Genomic DNA, 26,281 nt, shown 5'->3' with positions numbered 1-26,281 from the left:
AGGTACTTCAGTGACAGTCTCTCAGTTACCTTCTATGAATTTAGAACTAGCTTGAGAATTTATTCCATGTTTTCCTGGAATTTGAATTAAACTGACTGATCTATAATTTCCCTGCTTTTTCTCTTCCCTTTTTTTATAAGAAACATGTAACATTTAGCTGTGTCTATCTTTCCAATACCTTATCATCCACAAATTTTCCATTATAAGACTTTTAATTCCAGGATTTCCTAATTTCATTCTTTGGAATAGAATGCAGAGCTCATCACACTTTGAACTTTTTAAAAACTTCTAATTTAATCTGTCTAATCTGTTATTTTCCTGTTCAAAAGTAAGACATGAACTTTGATCCCCAGTATTTATTAAGTGAAAACTAAGTAAGCCATCCTGAATTTTCTGATGATTTGAACATTTTTATTTTAATGATTTGAACACTTTGATTTTTTTCCATCTTTGCCAACTTTTCTTCCCTACTTTCTCATACTGCTTAACCATTTATTGAAAGAATTCTTGTTACTACTTCTACTGTTTAGCCAACTTCTAACTCTTTAACTTCTTTCTCCCTAAGCTTTCTCAGAAATCTTACTAACAATTCCATGAATTTTACTTGATTTTGATGGTATTTCTACTGTCTCCCCTCCTAAGTGTTGTGAGCTCTATTATTTCAAGAACCTGTTAAATAACCTGGGTTCTATCCTATTTTCAGCAGAGATATAGGTAGTTGAAACTCCTGTGATGAATATTGTATGGCTGGTTCTGCCAGTTGCTCAGAAAAAGCCTAATCTTGCTTGACATCCCTGGCAGTCATCACACTGAAATATGTGTCTGCTTTTTGATCTCATCTCACAGCTTTAGCTTCTCACTCTCTCCAAATTCGATTCCCGGTCAAGGGGAACCAAAAATGTCAAGGTTTGACACTGGCACAATGCCAGTGCCTCATGAAAATATACTTCTTTGGTGTTTGCTGTGAGATGTGACTAGGAAATAAGCAAAGCAGGCCTCTACCTTAGGAAAAAAAAAAGTTTATTAACTAAACTACAAAAGGAACACAAACTACACACACACACACACACACACACTTGGAAAATGAAAACTCTACAAAAAGCATTTCCTCCTCCCCCCCACCACATTTCTAATACATCTTCTAAATTTCAACTCTCCATCCATCACCCTGTAAATACTCAATTCTAGTCTATCAAGAGGAGAGGAGTCCTTCTTGGGGCCATGATGACTTCTTCTTTGCATGCTTAGTGCTCTCACCACTGGACATGGAACAGAGCTGCTTCAAGGGTTATCTTTTTAAGGGTGCTTTGACCAGTTCTAAAAAAGCACAGTTTTCTCTCATCTCGGGATTTCTTGTCTCCCCCATACTTGTCTACCCCCTGGGGCCGGGGGGTCTCCAAAACTGAACCCTCTCAGTTCTGAGCCATCGCCTCCCCCCTGCATGCAGCTTCTGTGTCGCGAGGAAGCATGGTTCTGTCCATGGCTGTACTAAAAAGAGTCCAGCAACCAGCTACTCCATCATCCCTGTCCGGCCTCTTCTTTACTCTCCCAGCCTCACTCACTGCTCCGACTGTCATTCTCTTGCCCATTTCTTCTTTATCATCCACTCCATCTCCCCTCCAGGAAAGGTCTAAATGCTCTGTGAGGTCTTCATTGTCCAGAAAGGGGTTAACAAACTTCTGCACGCGGCCAGGCTCCTTCCTTGCTGCACTCCCCCCTTCCCCCTCTTTCTTCACAGGCCGATATCACTTCAAGGCCACAGGCCCGTACCAGCTTTCTCTCTCTCATCTTCTAGCTGGTGGGGGGGGGGTGCTGCCCAAATCTTCTTGGGGCCTCTCTCTCTCTGTCTCTCCTGGGGGGGACTGCCCAACGCCTCCTGGTGTCCCCACCACCCTTCCATCCTGAGGGGTCAGGCCTACCTCTGCCAGGCTGCAGGTTTTCCCCTCCCCTGCCCAGCTCGAAGCCGGGCAGGGGAGGCCTTGCCTCTTTGCTGGCCGGAAATCAAAGAGAGAGCCCAAGGGAGTGCTCTGCTTCTAACCCCTGTGTTCTCAGAGGCGCATCCACCCTCAGTGGCCAAGCCTGGTGTCAATTTAAAATCTGAACACCTATTGGCCTCTGGCCACTCCATTCCCAGAAAACTTGCTTCCTGTAAACCCACGACAGCTTCTCACCTTTGGAAATCCTGTACTCCTCCTCACCAGTATTACAATCATGTGAGCTATCATGCAAAGCCTCTGTCTCTCCTTCTTACTCTGTTTGGAATAACCTCACCAGTTCTCAGCCTTACTCGTTAGGGTAACAATTATTTGTACACATTGGTGAACACCTATAGTCTTAAAAAGCCTGAAATGTATTTAGGTTTTCACCAGTACAGTAGCTTACCATTACCCACACAGCAGTATTTCTAAGATAGGGCTTACAATTTAACAGTTGGACTCAGTGATCTTAGATGTCTTTTCCAACCTAAATGATTCTGTGATTCTATGAATCTTGAAGTGCACCTAGAAGTAGGGTCACAAAAAGGAAACATCAAACTACCATTGATTCTTTAAGAAGATCTAGAAATTTAGGGAACTGATCCAATCTCCTTTTGGCGAATTCTAACATGAAGTTTTCTGTACAGTGATCACACTTTTTTGAGTTGGGAGCCGATTTGAGACATCTTAAAAATCATGCTTGCTTGTTCTTATTTTAGACTCTGTGCACAGTAGAATTTCTTTGAGTCATCAGCAGTTAAGATGATTTGCATTTACCAAGTGCCCTTTAAATGGCATTCACTAAGCAGGGAGAGAGCACCTCCCCAGGTGTGCGTGGCACTCATGTGCACACACAGTGCTGCTGAGAACTCACCCAGCTGCTCCTGGGTGCGCAGCGTGTTGAAGCACGGCTCCGAGATAATCTGGCAAAAGAGCTCCAAAAACATATTCTCAGAAGTGCTCTGCATGTCTGTCTGGTAATAGATTTCAATGCCACAGTTGTTATGAACTTCATTTCTCTGTTGATATACAAACCAACCTCCTAAAAGACAAAGTTAAAACATGGAAGTTCATGCAAGCGTATGTTCTTACTGTTGACAACTAAAAACATAATGGTCTAAGGTTTGTGGAATGGACTTATAATAAGTGGCTTAGGACTGTTAAAGCAGAATTTCCACTAAGAGCATACTTTTCATGAGACAAGAAAAGAATGCATCATTTTACCATCAAAATGTTACTGCTTGGAAATATGAGCAAGTAAATAGAAACTGGCTGGTTCTCTTCAAGCAAGTATTTTTGGAACTGCAGTGAAATTCTGCATTAGCTGTACTGTGTAAATAGTTTCTAAAGACAATCGGTCAGAAATTATTATGAACATTAAAAATAATTCAGCATTTAATACCAACAACTTCTTTTGTATATGGTAGCTTCCACAGATGATCAGCTAGGGGTAATTTATCTTGTCTGTACAGCTACATATGTCACCAACTCCCAGCAATACACTGAACCTCCTTTTTATAAAAAAAACTTTTTTTACCATGGAAGTAAAAACATAGAAGACCAAAAGAATTTGTGTAAGGAAAAAAAATTATTTGTGTAAGAGCTTTCTGTTTTTGCAAAGAGTCATTATGTGCAAATCTTAATGGTCAATTGATACTCAGAAATGCTCAAAGAATGGTGTTTACTCAAATGTATATACTCTGTGTAGCAGAGACTGGGACAGGGCTCTTATTTCCATAAATTATAACAAATGACTTGGAACTGAAGTGCAGAATTGTATGATAATAGAAGGGCTTTGGGTAGGCAGTCACCAAAAGATCATCCACGTCATCCCAAGAAGTCCAATTTACAAACACAAATTAAAAATGAAACGAAGTAATTGTCAAGTATGCTAGAAAGGTCATGTATTAGTACATAAATTTATTAGTCAGCCACACCCTAACTGTGTTTCTGAATTTTAAGTTTAGAATAACTTGAAGTAAGTTTGACTTCAAAACACACTCCTAGCAATACAATAACATGCATTTTAAAATGTGAGCAAGGACAATCTCAATTTAATGTGCCTTAAATACCATAAATCAATCATTTAACTTACTGTCAGGAAGCTGCACTTCTCTGTACCTCACCAGCTGACTGGGAAGGAGTGGCTTTGTATGAGCATGCTCAATGAGAGTGTCCTCAACCATCTGCATAATTCCTAATGCAGCCTGGAAAAGAAAACATAAGAGGATTTTTAATGATCATTAGTTATTCTGTATTTAACAGCAGCGTAAGACTTTCCAATTACTGATGGTGCTGTGAGAGAAAAGAAAAAAAATCAGAAATATAGGGACACTGTAATTCAATACAAATACAGTAGAAGTTAAGTGGATGAGAGGATGTGGGAGTGTGGAGGGCAAGAATTTTTTTGTGTCTTCCTTATGTTTAAACTGTCTACATGTTTAACTACTCCAACTTCTCCCCAGTGCTTCTGAAATTAAAGCTCAATGGGTTTTTTTTTTCACTTTCCCTCCACCACTTGATGTGCTCATCTTTCAAAATGAAAATGAGATATCTTATATGTATGTCTGAGAGCAAATGGCATTTCAGTAGATGAAAATTTTAAGAAAACAAATGGTTAAGGTAAAGGATGCATTTCACTGATGCGTTGGTGGTGTTAAGACTCATTGCACAAATACTTTCTTTTATTTGATGGATTACAGTAATAATTAAAAAAATATCTATAAGGAGTGAAAAAATCCAAAGTCATTCCTTTTCATTCAATGATTTAACCTCAATAGCTCCATCTCTTAAGGGTTATGTGTTCTTGTAGCCTGCACACTGGAAATTACAGGAACTTGCTTAAGTAGTTTTGGCTGAAAGCTAAAATCTCTCATTCTGCATTGCCATAAACTCACAACACATGTGATTTTATAAAAAACATGCAAAAGGTTTGAAAACTTAATAAACATACACCCTACCAACACCTCCAAACCCCCAATGCAGTATCAAAGACAAAAAGATTGAGGTCTAAAAACAACAGTTTAAAAAGTTAGAGAAAAAGACTATTTATTCTTTCAGTCATCATATTAAAATACTGGCAACAATACTGCTCAGACAGATGTTCTGAACAGGATTACTTTACTTTTCATCCATTTACAGCAAATAAATAAAAGAAACTGTCAAAAAACTCCAAGTATCAGAATAAATTTAAAGAAAAAAACAGGAATTTCAAGTAGCTATATAAATCTAATTTTTCAAGTCCAGATTCACTGAAATTTTTTTTCATGACTGAAAGGTGTCACAAGACAATGTAAATTTTGATTTATTTTAGTTGGAAAAATTTCTTAGGTCCAGGTTAAAATTGCTGAGTTTTATCAGTGGTTATCACATCATGGGTACTGAAGGACAGACTTTTTCTACTTTCTATTCAGGCAGGTTTGCAGATAATTTCTAAACATTACACAGCTATGGGTACACCAGGACATCCTTCCCAGTTCTTTAGCTGTAGGACTTTCAATAGCCACCCATTATGTCAAGTAAAGAATACACTTCTCTAACATAACTGCATCATCATGGAAATCTAAAAAATTCTGGACATTCAGTTCTATTTCCAGAAGCAACTGACTTTTGTATACAAACATGTAAGGGATAAGGAAGGAAAAAGAGACTATTTTTAAATTTCTCTGCAAGAAGAACACTCTATAAAAATTTTTAACAAATAGTTTAGAGACATTCTTGACAAAGAAAAGTTTGTCTCTGCAAGTTATTAGCTCCTTTCTATCTTACTTTTTCCCACTTTACGAATTAACTTTCTCCTCCACACACTCAGCAGTCACAAGCATTGTCTATCACAGCCCTTGCTAGTAAACTATCCCAGAGCTGTTCTAACACAAAATACTGTAAACAAGCCTTATGAAGAAAGAACACAAAAACATACAAAAAAGTATTAAAATTTGTATTGGTACAAATATTAAAAGTATTTTTTAATGATTTAATATGCAAACACAAAGTGTTACTATTTTAAAGGAAGACAAAACAAATGTTTTCTGAGTTTTACACCACTGAGGGCTGACACTTGGCTTTTTCATGGCCCGCCATTCCTGTTTAGCTATGTGCAAACTACTTAATATGGAAGGATAATGGATTCTTAAATCTTTTCTAGTTATTCTGAAGATTTTCAGTGGAAGAAAGCAAGATCTGCAGCCCATCATTCCTTCTGCAGCTTGATCACAGTAACAACATGCAACACAGACTTTCAAATAAAATAGACTTTCAAATCCTAAGTTGTTTTTATTAAATTTCCAAGAGCAATATAGAGGCAGCACTTAGCCTACTAAAGCTAAAGTGGAAAAAATTACGCTCTCATACTCCTATAAAGATAAAAAAGTACAAAGTTAAATTATGAAATCACATTTGGCATAACTGCTTCAAGATCTGCAAAGATTAAACTAGTGCCTCATTTTTATGCTGCTTTTAAATAAAAAATGTTTTATTAAGAAAGTATCAAACCAACCTGTTTTGTTATATTGCCATGGATAAGAGCTTCAATGTGTAACCGTGACAACAGCTGTGCTATGAAGGCCTTGAGACGGGGAAGGGTGACATCTACAATACATATTTAGACAGTTAAATCACTCAAATGCATTTTAAAATTATGAAGGACCTAGGTCTAAATCATCATTAGATACAGTGCATTTCTCAGAGGAGGAGAAATCTGTCATTAGGAAGAAGTGAAATCTCTCCTTTTAAATGCAGCACTGGAATGCTTCCAGGTCTAAATAGCAGCACTCATCATATAGTTTATTTCACTTAGAATTCACATGCTGTCTTGACCCAGTTTCAGGAAAAAAAAAAAAGCTAAAAAAAGCTGCCTTTCCAATCATGCTGAACAAACACTCATTCTCCAGAGAACACATTGCAATCATTCAGGTGGTGTTCCAAGGAAAAGCCTTAGTTATTTACTAAACAAGCAGCATGTAGTTTATAATGCTCAAGAAAGACTCTGTGCATTTACCATTCAGACTAAAAAAAGAACCTCAACTCAAATACAGTGTTTTGCTATTAACTTTGGAACAAAGGGTACACAAGAAAAATATTTCAGCAATATATCTTAGAGGACACATGCACCATTCTACCCAGCCTGCCCTTGCAAAGCAGTTTTCATACACAGTGCAAAATATAGTTTAACATATAGAATCAATGGAGTAAGAGGAAGCATGGTTGAATGGGGTACTCATGGATATGTGTTCTGAATCAAACCCCTCAAATAAGTACAAAAGCCAGGTATTCTTCTTGAAAAGAATGTCACTGTATTCCAAGAAGATATCACAAGACATTTTGCAAACTGTCCCAGGAACAGCCTTTTAATACAACGCAGTAAAATACAGGTCGGGAAAAGTTCTTCAGCTATTACTACAAACATAGCATTACCACAGAATGGTGTGAGTTGAAAGGGACCTTAAAGATCATCTAGTTCTGACACCCCTGCCATGGGCAGGAACACCATCCACTAGGCTCATTGCTCAGAACCCCATTCCATTTGGACTTGAAAAATCACTTAAATCTCCTAATTAAAAATTTCTTCTTCCTTCATTTCTACTGGACACATACTTTGTTAAGAGACACAATGTTCTTTATTTATTGTTGTCACCACCTACAGAAAGTATGTATTTTTTCTTTATTAACTACAGCTTTTTATTATCTACAGAAACATAAGCTAAGATTCCCCAATCATGGAAAAAACACAAACAGTTTGCACATTGTCAAGTACAATGCAGATACACTCCAGTGTGCCTGTAAGATGTCAACTAGAGCCAAATGATTTTACCAATGTTGATTAAGTATTGGATTCACCATATCCAGGTTCATGTACCCCCAAAGTTAGTAAAGTTTTGCCTAAACTTTTATATGCAAGTTTTGCCATTTGAGACCTTTTCCATTAACTACTCTACTTTCTTGAAACTGGAGGGCAAGAGCAGCACAGCCAGCATCAGCTCAGGCCTGGCACTGCAGGGGCTTCCCTTGAATAGTGAGCAGAGTTCAAAACAGGTACCCTCAATAGTTAAGTAACATAAGGAAAAAATAATAAAGTGACAGAACATTACCATCTAGAGCTTCTTTTAATTCATCTTTGGTCCAAGCAACTTCAGTCATCAGGAGTCGGAGATAATACATTGCATGCTGGTGAGGTTGTTCAGCCCTGAAGTTGTTAAGTGATCTCATGTACTAAACCAAAAAAATCAGGTTCAAGTTAGAAATTCAGAAATAGACTTCTAAACATATCAACATCAAAAAGATACAGTTCAAGTATTGAGAACATTCCCTTACTTGTCAGAACTCTTTAAAAAATTGCGTTGTATCACCTTAGTAATAATGTGGGCTTCTGAGCCTTTGGATTAAGCAGAAACCATTAAGATGGTAGAAGTGTGCATGAAATCAAACTTGTCCATAAAATTAATGCCTAGAAAATAAATTATTGCAGTAAACAGGAGTTTAGATCAAATTTCCTGAGTAGTTGTTCTACCCAGGAAATTCACCTTCTATGATGACTGACCAGGGGTGGGGGAACACTGCTAATAGAAAATGTATTTTTCTCCCTGTCACATACTTTGGCTGACTTGTTTAGACAAAATCTGGGGCATCTGGAAAACTCTCTGCATGTTTTGCATGGATAAAGGACATATGAGAGAAGAACCAGAGAGCTTCTGCAAAAAAACTCCTTTCTAGTCCAGATGCGCTTTTACAAAATAAGCAAAACTTTTTTCCTCTACGAGAGAAATTGGAAAGTGAAAACTAATAGTTTTGGCAAGCTGCAAGCATTTCCAGTGTAGGAAAAAAGTAACTCATTTCAGGGCACAAGTGACCAACAGCATGCCTCAGGTTGCTGAGGATGTATCCTTCTGTCTGCTCCAAACAGAAGCCAGAAGTTGGTACCTCCCTTATCTGTTTGGCATAGACACAGGGAGAAAACTGCAATCTCCCCAGCTGGTGTAACTTCTAAACCAGGTGGTTACCTTTGCACCAAAGGATCAAGGCCCAGGAGCCAAGACAAATTCAGGGAAAAAAATGTTGCAAACTTTTTCAACACTTCCTTTCCCCCTTCATTTATTTCCCACTTCTTTTATGCCTAATTCCTACTGCAGCCTTTCCAAACTGCAAAACAGGATTTAAAGCTAAGATTTTCCCCTCCATCCCCCTACTTAGATTTCTACTCCTACCAAAGCAAGCTGTGCTTCCTTGATACATGATAAGAAAGACTGACTAAAAAAAGATTCCAGGACCAGTTATTTTTAACCAAAGAATGTTACATACACAGCTCTGAGAAACTCACAGCCACAAAAAAGGAAAAAACCATCTAAAGTCCCACTAACGCAGCATTTCACTCTCTATTTCCACAGATTGTCAGCCCTCAGATCTCCTATCAGGCCAATGCATTCAATTTTCAATTACTCCAAAATGGGAATTTCTTATGCAGCTTACCGCTTCCTTGATAATTTCAAATCTCTTCTCATCGATCTCAAAAGTAGCCATTTTCTCAATGATCTTCTTGAGCAAGATGTGTTGCTTGTCGTTATAACCTTTTACAGAGAGCTATGGAAAAAGTGCATAAGTTGCTTTAAATGTGTAAGATAAAAGAATAAACCCATTACCAAGTCTTGTACAATGCCATGAGCAATGCACTTTTCAATACTTACGCTAAACTCACCATTACAGAACATTTAATAATTCTTAAGTTAAATCCCTTTACCCATCAAAAGGTAACTAACTGACAAATACATCATTGCATATTTGCACAGGAGTTCTAAATGCACAGAATTAATGTAATTTCATGTTGGTGTAAGTAAACTGTACTCAGAATACAGATTTTTAATGAATACAGTGTTGAGTCTTGGAGTACTGAAATGGTTTTAACCTAGGTTTCTCACTTTAGCAGTGAAGTCTGGATTCACAACTTTCTAAAATTTCTTCTCCAATTCACTTTAATCATTGATTTATATCTATGTTGTCTATCAAAGAATATTTAAGGGGAAGTAAGCAATACTACAAAAAAGGGGTGCTATAAACAGCAGCACACCTTATAACCAGGATGCTGCTGAGCTAAAACATCAAGGTAGTCATCCTGGAATTGTAATGACACATTGATCTGATCATATATATTTTTGGAAGTATAAATGAAACAGACTTGCTCATTTAAAAAATAACAGAAAACTTAAAAATTACTGTATGATTTCATCAAGCTATAGAAAATTTCTCTGGCAAAAAGGCATTAAAAGGTCTTTTTTTGCTGGGAAAAACTTCAAAATTTGCTATCTTGAACCAGGAATTAGGATTTGTGCAGTTTAATTAGGTGTAAAACTAAACTTTAGAACACACACCAACATATAGAATTCTTGCTTTTCAGTAGGAAGAATATATTGTTCTGTAGCTGCAAAACATAGCTGAACAATGGATCTGAAGACAAAGTTATTATAAATAAATTTATGACAAAGGCTGGTATCCTAAATTAGCAAAGGAACCCAAAAGAGTTCAACAATCATCATGGGTGACTTCTCAGAGTAGCATCTGCCCTTGCTCAAACCATCAATATAGTTATTAATAAGTTACATTTATTAATTATAAAACTTCTTACAATATGGAAAATAATATTACAAGTTCTCAAATAATATTTAAAATAACTGTGACTAAAAATTAAGAAAATTACACATTTTTTTAAGGAATTAACCCTGATCATACAAACATCAGCAAGCTTTGAAACTGAGGATAACCTCATGTTTGCAGTAAGTCAAGTGAATGCAACCAGGAAATTATATTTGTGTTTGATTTTAAAAAATGCAGCACTCTCTCATGTAGAAAATGTAAAGACAATACAGAGTACATTCTTCTGCTAAAATACTTTGGAAAGTAACACTTCCACAGAAAATTTCGAAACACATTCTGGCATATAAGGGTGGTTAACAAAAGCTTTTAACCAAACTTCAAGAGAGACTACTAAAATCTCCTATCATAAATCTCACAGGAGAAGCTGAATAAGAAATAAGAATTTATCATAATGCCAGTATTTTTCAAGTATTGTCAATGCTTTATAACAGATTATAAAACATGATAAAAACAAAAGAAAAAGCCATAAATATCCAGCATTGCATTCTAATGAACACATGCACAATACATCTCCACAGCTCACTACAGCAGAATTAGATAATTATAACAAAATCTGTAAAGCTGAGGATTCATTCAACAGAAAAGTTAATATTTTTATACAGAAACCAGCAATACTGCTTTCCAGATTATCATGCAAGCAAGTAAAAATGTGAACCAGAATGCAACAATTGCACTACACACGTTCACAAGACACTGCAATCTTAAACTGGTCACTCAGTAGTGATTAAAATACAGTCTTGCATTGCCTTTAATTCATGAGATATATGCAAGGAAAAAAAACCATTAACCATCTCATTTAGAAATGCAGAAGAGTCCAATGTTTTCTCCAAGCTCAACAACTCCCAAGCTGTTTCATTTCCTCCTGCGTTCTTTTCTTACTTACAAGTATTGCATTCATTCCTGATGCAATGCCATAGACCAAACCTGAGAGGCGTGCTGCATATGTATACTCTTTTAAATCATCCTTCAATAACCTGATAAACAGGTATGTCATGTTGCAATGGAGAGGATCAGCATAAATGTAGCGACTAACAAAAAGAAAAACAAAAGAAATGCTTTGATACCTCAGGCAGTGACAAGGTAATGGATGAAGAAACATGACTGAAGAGTATGTATATGCAGCCTCATGATCAGTAGTTCTTGAACAGGAAAGCAGAAGTATACTGTTTATTTAATCACATAAAAAGGGGGTCTTTTACCCCATCAGTCAGAAAGTTTTTAGTAGATATCTGACCAACAAATATGTAAGCTTGGATTAGGGTTGTGGTTTTTTTCAATGGAGGAAGAAATCTTACATACTAATTAATTTCACGAATGATATAGAAATAAAGAAGGAAATTTGCTTAATGTGAACTAAAAGACTGTTGAAGACTTTTAATGAAATTCAACTTAAAATTCAAATCAAAGAAAGGATGGCTAATAACCAAGATCAAAAGGACTAACAGCCTTCATTTTTTTATTTAAAAGTCCTTCCATCAAATCAATACAAAAATGTTGATGAGTGGAAGTAGTTTCATGGCTCTAAGCTCTTCCTTGACTTGAGTACTTACATACATCCCATAGATGGTATTTTGGAGATCATAGTTCAAGCCAGCTAGTTCTGCTGCATATGCATACTCGTTGAGGGAGTCTTTGAGTAGTTCAAGGTACAAATAGGCCATGTTACAATGCAAGGGATCCACGTAAGCAAATGGGCTGGAAGAAAATGTTGAAAGTAAAATATGCAGTTTAAAATTATTTCTCTGTTTCTTTTGGCCTTTTAAGTTTGATCTGAAGGAAACAGTATTTTCTGGGTTTTTATGCTGATGGATCCCATTCTGAAGGACTCCTATTTCGAAGCCAAATATGAACACATCTGAAAAGTGTTACTTAGCTTGCATATGGTTTGATGACTAAATACACTCAAGATCCCAGAGATATTCTATTTATGCTCATAAATCAAGACATGTTTTATTTACTTGGCTGCACAGTCAGAATTCACCAGAGTAAAAGAAACTAAATATACCAACATAATTTACCAGACCAAAATGAAAGTCCATGTACTGAACATTAATTAATTAATACTCATACACTATCAGTTTCTATTACAAAAATTAGGAGATCAACAATTTTTGGTATGACAATAAGCAGTATATGCCAAGGTCAGTTCAGAAGATAAGTCTGTCTATCCATTTTCTTACTACTGTAATTTTTTGTGTTATTTTTTCAATGGCAACAACTCTCCAAAACCTACTGTTGCATTAGGAGCACAAGATCATACACAACACTCTTGTAAATTTCTCAAAACAAGAAATGCAACTCAAAGACTCAAGTCATGCTTCAACCATGCTAATTGTTAAATACCTGTCTGTTTCCAAGATTTGAGAAGACAAGTTATTTGTACTATATGTATTGGTAAAATCTCTGAAGTGCATGTAAACTCATTATCAATGCCACTGATACGATCACCAGTATCTGAAGCACTGGCTGTCAGGATATGGCTTACAATTCAAACCTGACTTTTTCCTGAAGCAGACAGACATGCACGCTATTAAATATGTTCACATCTATACAGCAGGGTATTTCACTGTGTGTATCAACACTAATGTAGTAAAACAAGACCACAACACACAAACTGATAACTAAAACACATGGCAAAGACATTTTTAAGAAGGTTCCTCATAGCTTTTAACTTCTCCTTCCTTTTAGGTTAAGAAAAGGAAGCACAGGAAGATATTTCAACAAACTAAATTAATAATTTCAAATATATATATTTGAGAAGCAGAGCCTGCTACAGTCTGAAATCTTAGCCCAGATTAAACAAACAGGTCAGTAAAAAAGACAAAAGAACTGGTATTTGCATTTCTCCCTACAATGAGAATTTCCCAAAACTGAGCAATTTTAATATGCCAAATGATATAAATCCAATTACTACTGAATTTTTAAATTAAGACCAAATTCAAAGTGAGATGTAGGTCAAACCTATAAACCTTGCTCAAGACTCATTAAATTCTTTCCCATTTTGATACCAGAACACAGATTTAATCAGTTTGAGTGATTACTATATCCGTATCGGTTTTAAATTCTGTATTCTCGCTTAGCTGGCAAAGGCCAACTGGGAATTTTGAACAAAATCACAACTCCTAGATCATTAATCCTCAAGTAAAACATAACAGAAAACAATTATTACAACTGTTCTGGGAGTTGCTTCCTATTATTGACAGTTTTGTAAACAAATGCTTATTTCTAGTTTATCTTTTTTTCACTAGACTCAAAGAAGTAGAACAACTCTCACTAATGACTGAGTTGTTGAAAAAAACCCCATGAAGTCTAGTCCTTTCCCCTTTCAAACAGCTGTAAGTGACATAGCTGGAATCAACACTGAAGTGCTGAGTTTCAAAGCATCACCATATTACACGGTTGTTTCACTCCCTTTTAAAAAAGGATACTTTTTGAGTTCTTAAGTTGCAATTCATACAAATGCAAAAGCTTATCATCCTCTTTTAGGCTGAGCAGTACATCAGATGTTTTTACTGCGCTGCTTCTTTAACACAAGGATGCCTGGTTTTTTTTCAGTTTCAGAATAAGGTGATTTCAAGAGGTTCATTGTTCCTGTGCACTTTGTATATTTAAGGGAGAAACCAACCTCATCAACTTCCTCTTAATTTATCTACACAGCAATTGCTACTACAACATCTGGACCAGGATTCTTTCTATGCTTCATGTTGATCAAGGCTGCAGGCAGAAGAAATCCCCCTAGTTTTTTTTTTATCATACTGAAGCAGTCTGCATTGTGAACAAATTCTTGTAATCCACTACAAGGCAGCACAGGCTTCAGGTTCTGATCTAGAACTGAGGTTTAGACTTTTTATGACAACCTACGTCATAAAGGTGGCTTTATTCACCAGTCCACCTGGTCCCATGAGATATGAGTGATTCCATCAATCACTCTATAATAAATATGCTACATTTCACCATTTCCTGCAGTGACCATCACCATGACCAAATAGAGACAGATTCTCCAAGAATCTTTTTTAAGTATCCAAACTAGACAAACCTGCTTACAACATCTTTTAGAGGTGATGCACCCAGTATTGTCAAAATCTCCTTGCTCCTGCTCACACACAATTACCATCTGATTTTTAAGGAAAAGGAAAGAACTTTTGCTCCCAATCCTAAGGAAAAAAGCCAGCTGTCACCTGGAGCTGCTCCTAGGAGGAAAGAGGCAAATCATTCCATTACAATGGTCAGCAAAGCTCGAGTACTTCTGGCTTTTCATAAGGGCACACTGAGATGAAAGCACAAATCTAACTGGGAAATACCATCTCCACAGGTCTAGATAAGATATCCCTGCTTGCTGCAGGAGGGCTGGACTAGACCTTTAAAGGTCACTTCCAACACAAACAATTCTAAGATACTGTGTGTATTGCATACACTTATACCTTTGTGCGCTGTACATAAACCCAATTATTATCTTTTATTCATTCACAGATTGTTATATATTATAGTTCACTATAGTTCACCTGAATTGATTTAAAAAAACACCACAACTGTAAACTCAGTGTCCATCAGTAAAATCCTATTTTGAATTTTGGCCAAACATAGCACAAGGGAAAGCCACCAAGAATGAAAATGAAGGCAAAGCACTGCAATTGCTGTTCTCTGAACGAGAGATGGGGAGTTCTCATTTTGCTCCTCCATTTCCTGACACATTGAAGTTCTAAAACACATTGAAACAGTTCTAACATCCAGCCTGTGGTTTCAAAAAGCAAAAAAGAGAAAATGCCCAAGCAAGCTATTTTCCCCAACTAGTATTAAAACCAGTACGAAGACATGACACACACTGAAAAAAACCTCTGTATAATATCCTGTAAGAAAAATCTCAAGTGCTCTCTCAAAACAAGAATTCCACAGTGCATTTGTGGGAGTCCCCACAATGGCCCTTCCATCAATATCACCAAATAACTTAATTAGGCAAAAGAAGAGTCCCTGAATTTTTTCTGGCTTTCAGTAGTTCAACACAAAATCAGCTGCACTTTAAAAACAGCAATATTTTTTTAATTCAAAAGTTAGAAATTTATTACTTGAAAGAAACATTAAGAAGTTCCATCACTGTCATGCTAACTTAAAAAAGATTATCTTCCTATGGTGAAAGTCATGCAAGACCAGAATTAACACTACATCATTTTATCATACATCTTGAGTCAGAATCAAACATTCATTGATAATATAGACAATGCTCTTCAAAAACAAAAGTACAATCAGTTATGGATGTCAGTTAAGTAAAATCCCAGAATTTTAAGCACTTTTTCAACTGATTTGCAGTATGCAAATGAAAACAGAATTTGAGCCTGAAACTATTATCAGAATAGCATTTCATAAAGAAAACACAAGCTAAAATAGCTGTGATTTAGTAATTAATTTTAAAATACACAGTTATTTTTAAAGAGGGATATTGCAGTATGTAGAGGGTTCTACTGGCAGGTATATTTTAGGTATAGCAAATAAAATATAAAAGAAAATTTGGTTTGGAAGTATTTTTAGGTAAACTTTTCCTTTCAATATAGAAGGAGCACATCAAATTTCTTGCTACTCAATTACTGCATATCTTACATGTGCCTTCCTGCATCTAAGACTTATTCAAAGTAAGGACATAGATTCTAACGTGCAAGAAAATGTTTGCCACACAAATGCAGATTCCAAATAAATAAGAAACTTTTGGAGATGACTTTATGTGATATACTTAGCATTGCATACCTGAAAAATTCAAAGTTGAGACAAGCTTTTGGCAAAAAAAATTTGTCATCTTGCTTGAACCACAGTTTGCTCATAGCAGTGTCCTGTGTCAAGAAAAGAGGTTTTGTTAAGTCATCTGACTTTTAACTGCAATGTATCCACAGCTTTAAAAAAATTTCTTCACCACTTCAAATCACCACTTAGAATTATCCCCTTAAATTCATATTGCTTGAATTGCTATATTCAATATATATATAGTGAATATATATTCACTATATTTTGAGATCACTAAATGACACTTCTCTCATTTTTCCAAGCAATCACAGGCGTTTACACAGTTACAAAACAATAGTCTTCCCTACAGCCTTGACTTACTCAATAGTGGTCAAAAATATGTAAGAGTGGCAGTCACCCTTCTGCTGAATAAACAGCTCTATTGCTATTTTTATCAACTGTTGACACACTTTCAAAAGGGCAGAGAGAGTTCAAGCTGTATCTAGATTCACTTTCCTAGGACCACAAATTGCCACAGTCCAAAGTTCAGCAAAAATGAACTTTCTACTGTCTTTGCAACAAAATATTAAAAAGTTTTGTACTTTTCTGTTTTCTACACTTTGAAATATGAGATGATCTGTATTTTATAAAACAGAGGAATTAAACTCTAACTTCCTAGAAGGTCAGGCAAACAGGACAAATACAGACAGTTTACCTTGACAAGGGCAGGGTACTGTGTTGCATCTTTTTCCAATGGCAAAATCTCAAAGTTTGTAGGAATAAACTCATTCTTCATTGGAAGCTTGAATTTCCCATTCAGGTCAGCATTTTGCCATTTCTAGATCAATAGAAGAAACAATGAAGCTACACCAACTTCTGCTTAATTAAAGCATATATGGGCTTATTTATTTTACACTAAAACAAAAGATTTTATTAAAAATGTATTCCAGTACGTTCTTTGTAAATATTATTAAGATAATAGGGAAAGAGAGAAATAGCTGGGAAAAAAAAGTTGGAGTAGGCTATCAGCAGGATGAATTGCTCTTAGAAGGAGGATTACAGATAAATAATTTTGAAAAGTTTATAGTAGAGAGGAGGGTGGGTTTATATCTGATATTTTCTGCTACCGTGAACCATAAATGAAGATATTAAACTAAACACTTAACCAAGAATTCTAATGAAGAACACAGGCAAGGTCAAGTTCAAGGAAGTGCTCCTATGCAATGTCTGTTCAGAGCACACTCAGAAGGTCCAATTCAGCCCTAAGGCAAATTTTACAGTCATCTCTTCTTGGAAGATCAGAACAATAACAAGTTTCAACAAGGATTTGCCCCCCCTCTTTTTTTTTTGAGTTTTGATTTTTAGAGTCTCATTTAACTGGCAAAACATACTTTCTATGCTGCAAAAATCAACTTCAGAAACAGTTACATAGAACAATTAATAAAATTCCTTTTTTAAAATTCCTTTTTTTCCTATTCATTAACATATAATAGAGAGTTTTAAGTATTGAGATGTTAATGCTTACATTTTTACTCAACCACTGCATATTAGGGATCTTCTTCTTCTTTCAGAAAAAAACTGTAACATTCCCTGCACTTAACATGGTTTATAACCATTAAAATATATCCCTCCTATGTAATAAATATTTGAAATCTAAAGACTAATATAACATTCTTACTTCCTTTAACATTAAACAGAATCGTTGTATGATTTTCACGCTATGAAAAGCAGTGGATTTAAGTTCCCCCCTCAACTACACGGAAAATTGGACAAAGAATTTACCACTGACTTTCATTGGCAGATATTAGAATGTTACAATTTTAACATGCCTTAATAACTTCATCAGAAATTGCTTCTTGCTTGTACTGTGTTCCATACCACTCTTCAGTTCGATCAGTTTTTCCTTCAAAAGACTTGGAAACTATTGCAACTCTGAAAACAAAAAGACACTTTGGCATGAATGGGTCTGAGAAAACACTGAGACGTTATTTCAAGCACTGTTTCTGCTTCATCACCAGAACACCTTTATTTCTGCAAACAGTCCATAGACAATTACAGGGCAGGAGAGCAAGTATAAGTATACTGAACTACATGCTAAGGTTAACCATGAAATCAGGTTACCACAGTCATTTAATGCCACTGTTTTTCTGAAGTGTTACAGCCTGGGGTTACACAACAGTAGTGTGGCATGCAATTTCTATTTTTAAGACTTTTGTCGTTGCAGAAAACAAACCAGTTCTTGCAATCTTCTAGAAAATTGATGAAGTGATTAAATTTTCTATACCACCTGTAGGAACATCCAAATATGTGAAAATACTGATTATAGAAATTTTATTCCATTCCTAGTGTCAAAGAATTGTAGATAACCCCACATTTGAAAGGGACTCACAATGATCATCTCACGTTCAACTCCCTGCTTCTTGCAGGACTACCTAAAACTAAACCATGTGACTAAGAGCTCCAATCATCAAGGGGCTGCCTGAACTAAAGAACACACCTAAACAAGAAGAAATCCAGAATAAAGAAAACTACAAACTTATCAGTATTTTGTTAGTAGCCTGCATGATAGGTGTCAAGAAAATTCCTTTAATTCTATTGAACAATGTACAACACAAAAGACTATTCAATGGAAGAGTAAATAGATGTTTCTAAGAAGGTCAAAAAAGGTAGCACAACTACCTGCTCTCCTGGACATGGCTGAATACCTGCCTGCCCATGAGAAGCAGCACATTGATTCCTTGCTTTGCTCTTTTTTTTTTGTGCTTTTGCTTTCCCTATTGAACTGTCTGTATCTCAACCCATGACTTTTCCAGCTTTTACCGTGAGATTCTCTCCCTGATCCCACTGGTAGCTGGGTGAGCAAGTGGCTGTGTGGGGCTTGTGGTTAAACCAGAACACAGGTATGAAGCTGCTAAGAGACTACAAAAACTATAAAGTCTCTTAGAATTTCAGAGCAACCCAGCTACCAGATCTTTTTGCACAGTAAATAATAAGAAGAAGTTAGAGTCTTAAGTGAAAAAATTATCCTAATAAAATTCCAATAATGATATGGCTAGAGCAGCAAGACAAAGATGTTTAATGCTAGAATATACTGTTAGAATATGTCTGTTATTCAACATTTCCTCCTCCTACCCTTCTCCAACATGCTGACGCTCAAGAAGTAGTGACAATCCAAGCACCCAAACATTTCCTACAGGAGCATACTAAAATTCAGGAGCTAAAAATAATTGTCTACTCACTGTACAGAAAACAAAATTGTGGAAACCAACATTGTAATTCTTCCAGCAGCTCTGCTTCAACAGATCCTTCCCTTTATCCCAAATCACTACTGGAATGATTACTGACATTTTGAGTTGTCAAAAACATACCCACAACAACAGAAACAAATCAAAAGGCTTTTTGTCTGCCCAAGAATTACAACTTAAGACCAACAGGAAAGAAGACCAGGACACAAAAAGAGGGGAAGAGAAGCACAGCAGGTAGAAATGCTATGCCATGCAGGTATTTCAATATACTGTAACCCATCTCTAAAGTCACTAATTATGTAACATTACTTTTGCTTTTCATTTCTCTGTTGTGCTGTACAGCACAATGAACATCCACATGTTCTAAGACAGTGTGGAAACGCACTGGGAAATCAAGACAGGCAATCAGGTAATCTTCAATACGACCTGTTTAAATATATTTAGGCTTGAGCTATTCATGAATGCTATTTACTTCTCTATATACATTCCTGTATATGTAAACTGCTGTAGTACCCAATTTCAGAAACAATCACAGTTTCTACAATGTGATGCATATTTACTAAATACTATCCTGTTTTTCACCCTCCTGAAATCTAAATTGAAGCTACAGGTGACAAATCCACAGGACAGTGTTACTTGGGAAGAGGATGTGCGCTTTAAAACGAATGTACTTCCACAAAAGATTATAAACTCAAGGTTCTAAAGATGGAAAAGTAATAGACTTACAATACTTAGTCAGTATTTGTGACATTAGTAACAAACATGTCAAAGTAAATCTATACTTACAAAGGACTGATTTTTTTGGACCTAATTTAAACTTTGTCTTCCAAATCGTGATACTATCAAACAATGGAAGAAATTACTTTTCTCTCATTCAAATTCATAACACAACATGACTGAGACAAAAATAACAAAAGCCTACATTTGTCCATAATAGAACCATCAGTAAAACTGATGTGAGGCAACACACGCTCCTCAAAGGCCTCATGTATAAATCCCCTCAGAAACCAGAGTAAGGGGAAACTACACACAGAGCTGCTGCTGGGTGGGGTGCAGCACTCTGATCACTGCACAAGCACAAGTCATTTCTTAGTGTTCAGTAAAACTAAGTTGCTACCAAGGATTTGTGGGGGGAAATAAGCAAACAAATTGTCATTTTCAAAATGGATGCTCAGATCCAATGCAACTAAAAACAAATAGATATATTTCTAGCATGTTTACCTTCAGGGTGAGCATCACCAAGTGCATTGAGATAACTTTGCTGAGAGTCTGTGAAATTCCAGTAGTAAGAAATTTCTCTATCAACACTTTTGGCTTTCATTTTATTTTTCTTCCCTCTAGGACAGTACTAGTGCTGCACTTCTGCTATCAATAGAGGAAAAAAAACCCACTTACTATCCAGGGGAAAATGTTCTTTAGCTGCTTAATCTGGTGAGTCACTATCCTCTTAAATTTTAATAAGAACATTTATTCTGCAGATGTTGAAGGGAAAAAAATGCCTTGGAAATGATAGGAAAATTACATTTTTCAGCTAAGATTGCTACACATGCCAAGTCTATTCCCTTATCTTCACAGATGGTTGGTAAAACCCAATACAGTTTGAACAAGTAAAAATAATACTTACATTTTAAAGTTTCTCTCTTAGGGAAATTAAGGCACTAAATGCAACAAGTAGTGTGGAAGTGGGAGGAGAATATGAACACTTTCTATTATGGGTCAGTCAAATGGAAGCACACGCATACTTATATGCATACCATCTGTGAGTATGATTTTTTTCATACTTTTTAAACTCAAAGTTTGTTAAGAAAATAACAGTTGAAAAACTATACTTTGGAAAAGACACTGAATGCAATTACTACAATATAGCTATGTCAAGAGGTCCTTAATATAGATGAATGGAAAAGAAATGATAAATAAAACCACAATACAAAGAAAAAGTCAGTGCCAAGTAAAGCACCTCAAGACAGAATGTATGCAAGACATAAAAAGAAAAAAAAACCAATCAAAACAGGGAAACAATGCCAAACAACAGGCGAAGTTAGGATGTGGCACATAATAATTCTTTCATAAAAAGGGAGAACAGAAAGGTAAACATGAGCATACACATATTGTTTGGATAACCAAACAATATAGATATTGAAAACAGATGTGCACAGATTTTTTTACAAGCATATAAAATTGCTCAAAAAAGACAAAAGAAGGGAGCAGGCTACTGAATTGGTAATTCATTATATTCATATAGATACAGATGTAATTTTTTAAAAAGTGTAACACAAGGGGACCCTTTTATTAACATCTAGAATCTCAACTCATTCTTTTAAAAGAGCCCACTAAAAACAAAATCCATAGTGGTTTTTTTGAATCTTCATAATGTACCACTAAATCACTTTTAGCAATACTTAAGTAAATTTCCCCTTCCCAAGATAATGTATCTTGCCAGCAATTTAAAACAAAACATACTATAAAATTATATTCCCTGTTATATTTTACTATACTTTGAAGGTCTTAGTTAAGTAAAAGATTTTTAAAAATTGCAGTTCATTTCAATCTACTTCTAATTTCACAGGATAAGTGCTTAAAATATATCTAAAAGGAACATAGTACTACATACAAGTTAGTATTTTTTTTCAGTCAAATGAAAGTAGGAAAGTCTGATAAGACAATATATAATTTCTTTAACAGTTAACTGAAGAACCCATAAAACCAGGTTTATTCCAGTTCTGAAAGTAATTTGTTTCTCTCAATATTTAGTACCTTTTTTATACAAAAGTTTAAAATGATACATTTCTTCATCTATTAAATTACATCTATTTCTTAAGTCCTTCTTAAGGAAAGACATCTTTCTTAAGGAAAGAATGTCAAAAGACTGGCTGTGCCAGCAACAAGAGTAACACAGAAAAGTGGTGAGTGGTCTGTAGCATGCAAAGTATCTGACAAACTAAAGAATCTATGGCTGTATGTACTTGTAGCAATTTTTCAGTGTTGAAGTCAGAAGATGCTTTGGAAGTTCTCTGGGCAGTAACAAAGACCCAATTTACATTATGAATCAGATAATATTGACTATTTTCTTGCAATGTTAAGACCTATGCTTCAAAGCTATGTGAAGCTATAATAAACATCAAATCTCATTAACACCTGCAGCTTCTTTACTAAATCAGCATCAGCTCAGGTTTACCTATTGCTTGTAAGCAATTCTAAAACCAGTTGAAAGTTCACATTCATGTGGAATTTGGTTAAACTTTCTACAGAGAGCAAGTAATTACACATTTTCTATGTTAATTACTAAAAACAATGCTTATATGTTAGAGGTATCAAATTTTCAAGAACTTGGGTGGTAGAGTAACATGAAAATACATTCAAAATAGAAAAGTATTAAATACTTTGGGAAACAGAACTAGAGACTTTAATTAAGGTATTGTTTGTTCAAAATATGATCTTTCGACACAGTCAAGCTCCAGCTGAAGTATCCCACGCATATTAAACACAGATGCACACCCACACACAAAGATATAGGCCCTTCTTTAAAGGGCATTAATTACTATGGCAACTACTGGTGCTAATATAGGCAACTCCATTTATTCTATCATTACTTGCATATCCCCAGAAACACCAGAACCCCATCACTTTTGCAAATATACTTCATAATTCAAGTTTATTTGACATTATCTAATAATTATTTGAAATACATCAACCTTTGAAAATAAATTAACATATATCTAAGACCTTCTCATACAAAGAAACACAGTGAATGTTTTTCAATCACATTTACTTTGGAGCTGTAAGAGACACCTGAGATTTCTGTTTCCATTAGTTCATCTGCTTTCTTATGATGTTTGTGTTAAAATACAGTTTAACTCACCGAACATTTTCTGGTCTCAATTTATCCAGTACCATCTCTATCAAATCAGGCCTGAATTCTTCAAGCAAATATTCAGCAGCCAATACTTCTTCTATAGGATAATACTAAAAAACAAAGCCGAGGAATACGTAGGTGAATTAAACAAAAGTAAGCATGAAAAAGCTATGGTTCAGTAGAGGAAATAAAAGCAAACACTCCTGGTCACTAAAGCTATATTATCTTGGTAATTTCAAATTAGGGATGTGTAGGATGTTTTAAAATCTCCCTCAAAACTAAACAAGAGGCAGTAGCATTCTAACTATGTAATCATATTTCTCACATACTAGGCAATTTTATATCATTTACATATACCATTCTTCTGTCTTAGAATATTTAATATGTCAATATAAAAGTCACCCACCTTTAAATGGTATTTTGATTAAAGTAAAAATAACATGGTAAATGCTGACCCCTGCAGGATATTTCTGAAGGTAAAAGACCAAGCACTCACGAGAGTGCATTTAGGGAAAACAAAACATAAACAAGAAAAATAAAACAAAGAAACACAAAACCTAGGTGTTTTTAGGACTCTTGAACAGTTCAATTCTTATTTACAAAAATTTAAAGAAAATTATATTTTAATATCTAAAAGTATAATAAATATTTAAACACTTAATTATAACATTTTTTATTTAGGGTCAAACTGAAAATCTCTTAAGGTACATGGCAACTTAAGAAGAAAAAAAAAAAGCTAAAACTCATCTGAAAATGATTAATGTAGTTGACAGGAAAACTTTCTTGATAAAACACCTGTTTACCAAGGGAAAATTACCAGGTGACATAAGTGCTGAGTACTTGCAATTTGCCATACCAATGTACTTTTCTCAACCAGAATTATTCCAAAATGGTTTTCTGAATTATATACATCATACAAAAAACTACAGTGGAATGACTTCCAGAACAGAGAGTAAGTCACAAAAAGGATTGTTGAAAAGAGAAAGGGTAGTGGGGGGTGGAGATAAAGGACAACAAACCAAACCTGTGTTACTAAAAATTCAAGTGGGAATGCTAAAGATTCAGAATTTGATGGTCATTTAACTACTAAAGCAGAACAAAAATTACCATTCACACTGCAAAGCAAAAGAAAGACAGTTTAAAAAAAAAAAAGTCCTCATTCAATATGCTCTTTGGAACACTGCTGGCAACTTCCTGGCCTGATTTTTGGAGACAGCACTTGTAATCAGAAATAATCCAACAAATACTAAAAGACTGTTTCAGAAGTCGGAAGTCCACTTGTTAGAGATTTTAGGCATTGGACAGAACAAAAACAAGAGACAGCATGCCACACAGGAGCTCTTTAAATATCCATTGACATGTTTTCAGCCAAGTCTAATGCTTTTCAGCATACAGATAGAAAATTTGAAAATTAAACATCATTATTTTAGACCAGTAATTCCAGCAAAAGAATTTAAACTGGTAATTCCTGCAAAGAAACTAAAAATTTCTCTGAACAGATGGAGACAGACATTAAGTATAAAATGACAAATGGCTGCAATGTATAAAAGTTGTGTAATTTCACTAGAACAAAAAAAACTCAGCAAACCCCCCTAAATCTTCCATTAGCACAAAATGAGGGAATTTTGCAAGAAGCATGAAAGACCAAGTAAAAGCTACATGATTCTTTCAGCACCAATATGCAATCACATCTGTGAAGTCAAGCATTTGTAATTTGCAATCCTAATACAAACATTTCTGCTTACTACAGTATTTCAACACTGTGAACTAAGGAACACAGTGTTTATGATAAAATATTCCTTGTCTAATATTTCCCTAGAGAACACTTTGCTACCAAATGCAATGGCAAGGTACATATGTCTTTAGAAACACTGAAACAGATCAAATAGCACCTCCAGTTACTGTATAATCAGTTCTACCAAATACAGAAGTATAAAATGGTAGAACGAACAGAATGCGATTTTTTGACTACCAAAATTAGGGCCTATGCAGCATACAAGAAGTGCAAAGGACCTCACAGATGCCTGTATTTATTAAGTGGATAATCAAATACACTGTTAAATTATTATTAGAAAAAACAACAACCAAACAAAAACAATCCCCTCCACTTACGTGCAACATTCCTCCAAGCTTTGACGTGTAACCTCGTGGCCGTTCCTTATCTTTAAATCTGAATGCCACAGCATTTAGATCCTAGAAAACAATGTATGAATGATTAAAGATCATAAATTAAAGCCTATTTTAAGAATAATTACTGGCTACATAATTCCTTTTTATAATGTAAGAAAAGAAGTACTTTTGCTGTATCCATGTTACAGCACACAAGTACGTAAGATAAATTTTCAGGATTATTCAAGGGCATCAAACTCGCAAGCAATTTGTGATAGTCTCATAATGTAAAATGTTACACAAGTCTTGTAAATCCTTTTCAAGCTAAGAGATCTGCCTCATCTCTCATATATTTAAATCTCCTGATAATTTGAAAACACACCAACTCTGATCCCACCAGTACACAGTGCTCCAGTGCAATGTTTGTCATATATTAATGAACTGAAGTGTCTCTCTCTCCCTCTTCCTTTTCTCCTTTTGTTCAGTCAGCCAAGAGTAAGTTTAGAGACAGAAAAAGTGTGTTTCTTTTTGCTGTCTCAGCCAGAGAAATAGAACACATCATTCTTAGGATACAATGGCAAGGGTGAATTAAAGAGAGCTAAGACTTTAAAGCCAGTGAAAAGGACAGTCCATCCTTCCATGAAACCATGCAGAGAGACTGATTAACTCAACAATTCAGCCAAAAGTAAACTCAAAGATTCTTTTCATACTAGTTTGCCAGCTCTCTGACTCACCCCACAGTCTCAGGA

General features: G+C 35.4%; 1 protein-coding gene across 3 annotated transcripts in view; it reads right to left on the bottom strand.

Moving 5' to 3' along the window:
• The window catches only part of IDE (insulin degrading enzyme), a 54,122-nt gene that overhangs the window by 10,347 nt on the left and 17,494 nt on the right, over positions 1-26,281 (bottom strand). For 2 of the 3 annotated variants that reach the window (XM_030951678.1, XM_030951677.1), the window contains exons 10-20: positions 25,536-25,616; positions 23,430-23,533; positions 18,155-18,257; positions 17,041-17,163; positions 16,353-16,435; positions 12,167-12,311; positions 9,438-9,548; positions 8,063-8,183; positions 6,472-6,563; positions 4,072-4,183; positions 2,851-3,018 (exon numbers count right to left, since the gene is read on the bottom strand). In XM_030951678.1, coding sequence (XP_030807538.1) covers positions 2,851-3,018; positions 4,072-4,183; positions 6,472-6,563; positions 8,063-8,183; positions 9,438-9,548; positions 12,167-12,311; positions 16,353-16,435; positions 17,041-17,163; positions 18,155-18,257; positions 23,430-23,533; positions 25,536-25,616 — 1,243 coding nt within the window. Of the gene's footprint in view, positions 1-2,850; positions 3,019-4,071; positions 4,184-6,471; positions 6,564-8,062; positions 8,184-9,437; positions 9,549-11,499; positions 11,645-12,166; positions 12,312-16,352; positions 16,436-17,040; positions 17,164-18,154; positions 18,258-23,429; positions 23,534-25,535; positions 25,617-26,281 lie in introns of all 3 variants that reach the window. The other variant, XM_030951680.1, reaches the window with a different exon arrangement.

Source organism: Camarhynchus parvulus, chromosome 6 (genome assembly GCF_901933205.1).
Source record: "Camarhynchus parvulus chromosome 6, STF_HiC, whole genome shotgun sequence".
In the NCBI taxonomy this organism is placed as follows: domain Eukaryota; kingdom Metazoa; phylum Chordata; class Aves; order Passeriformes; family Thraupidae; genus Camarhynchus; species Camarhynchus parvulus.
The sequence above is the reverse complement of the archived record's forward strand: the minus strand, read 5'-3'. Positions and strand labels throughout refer to the sequence as shown.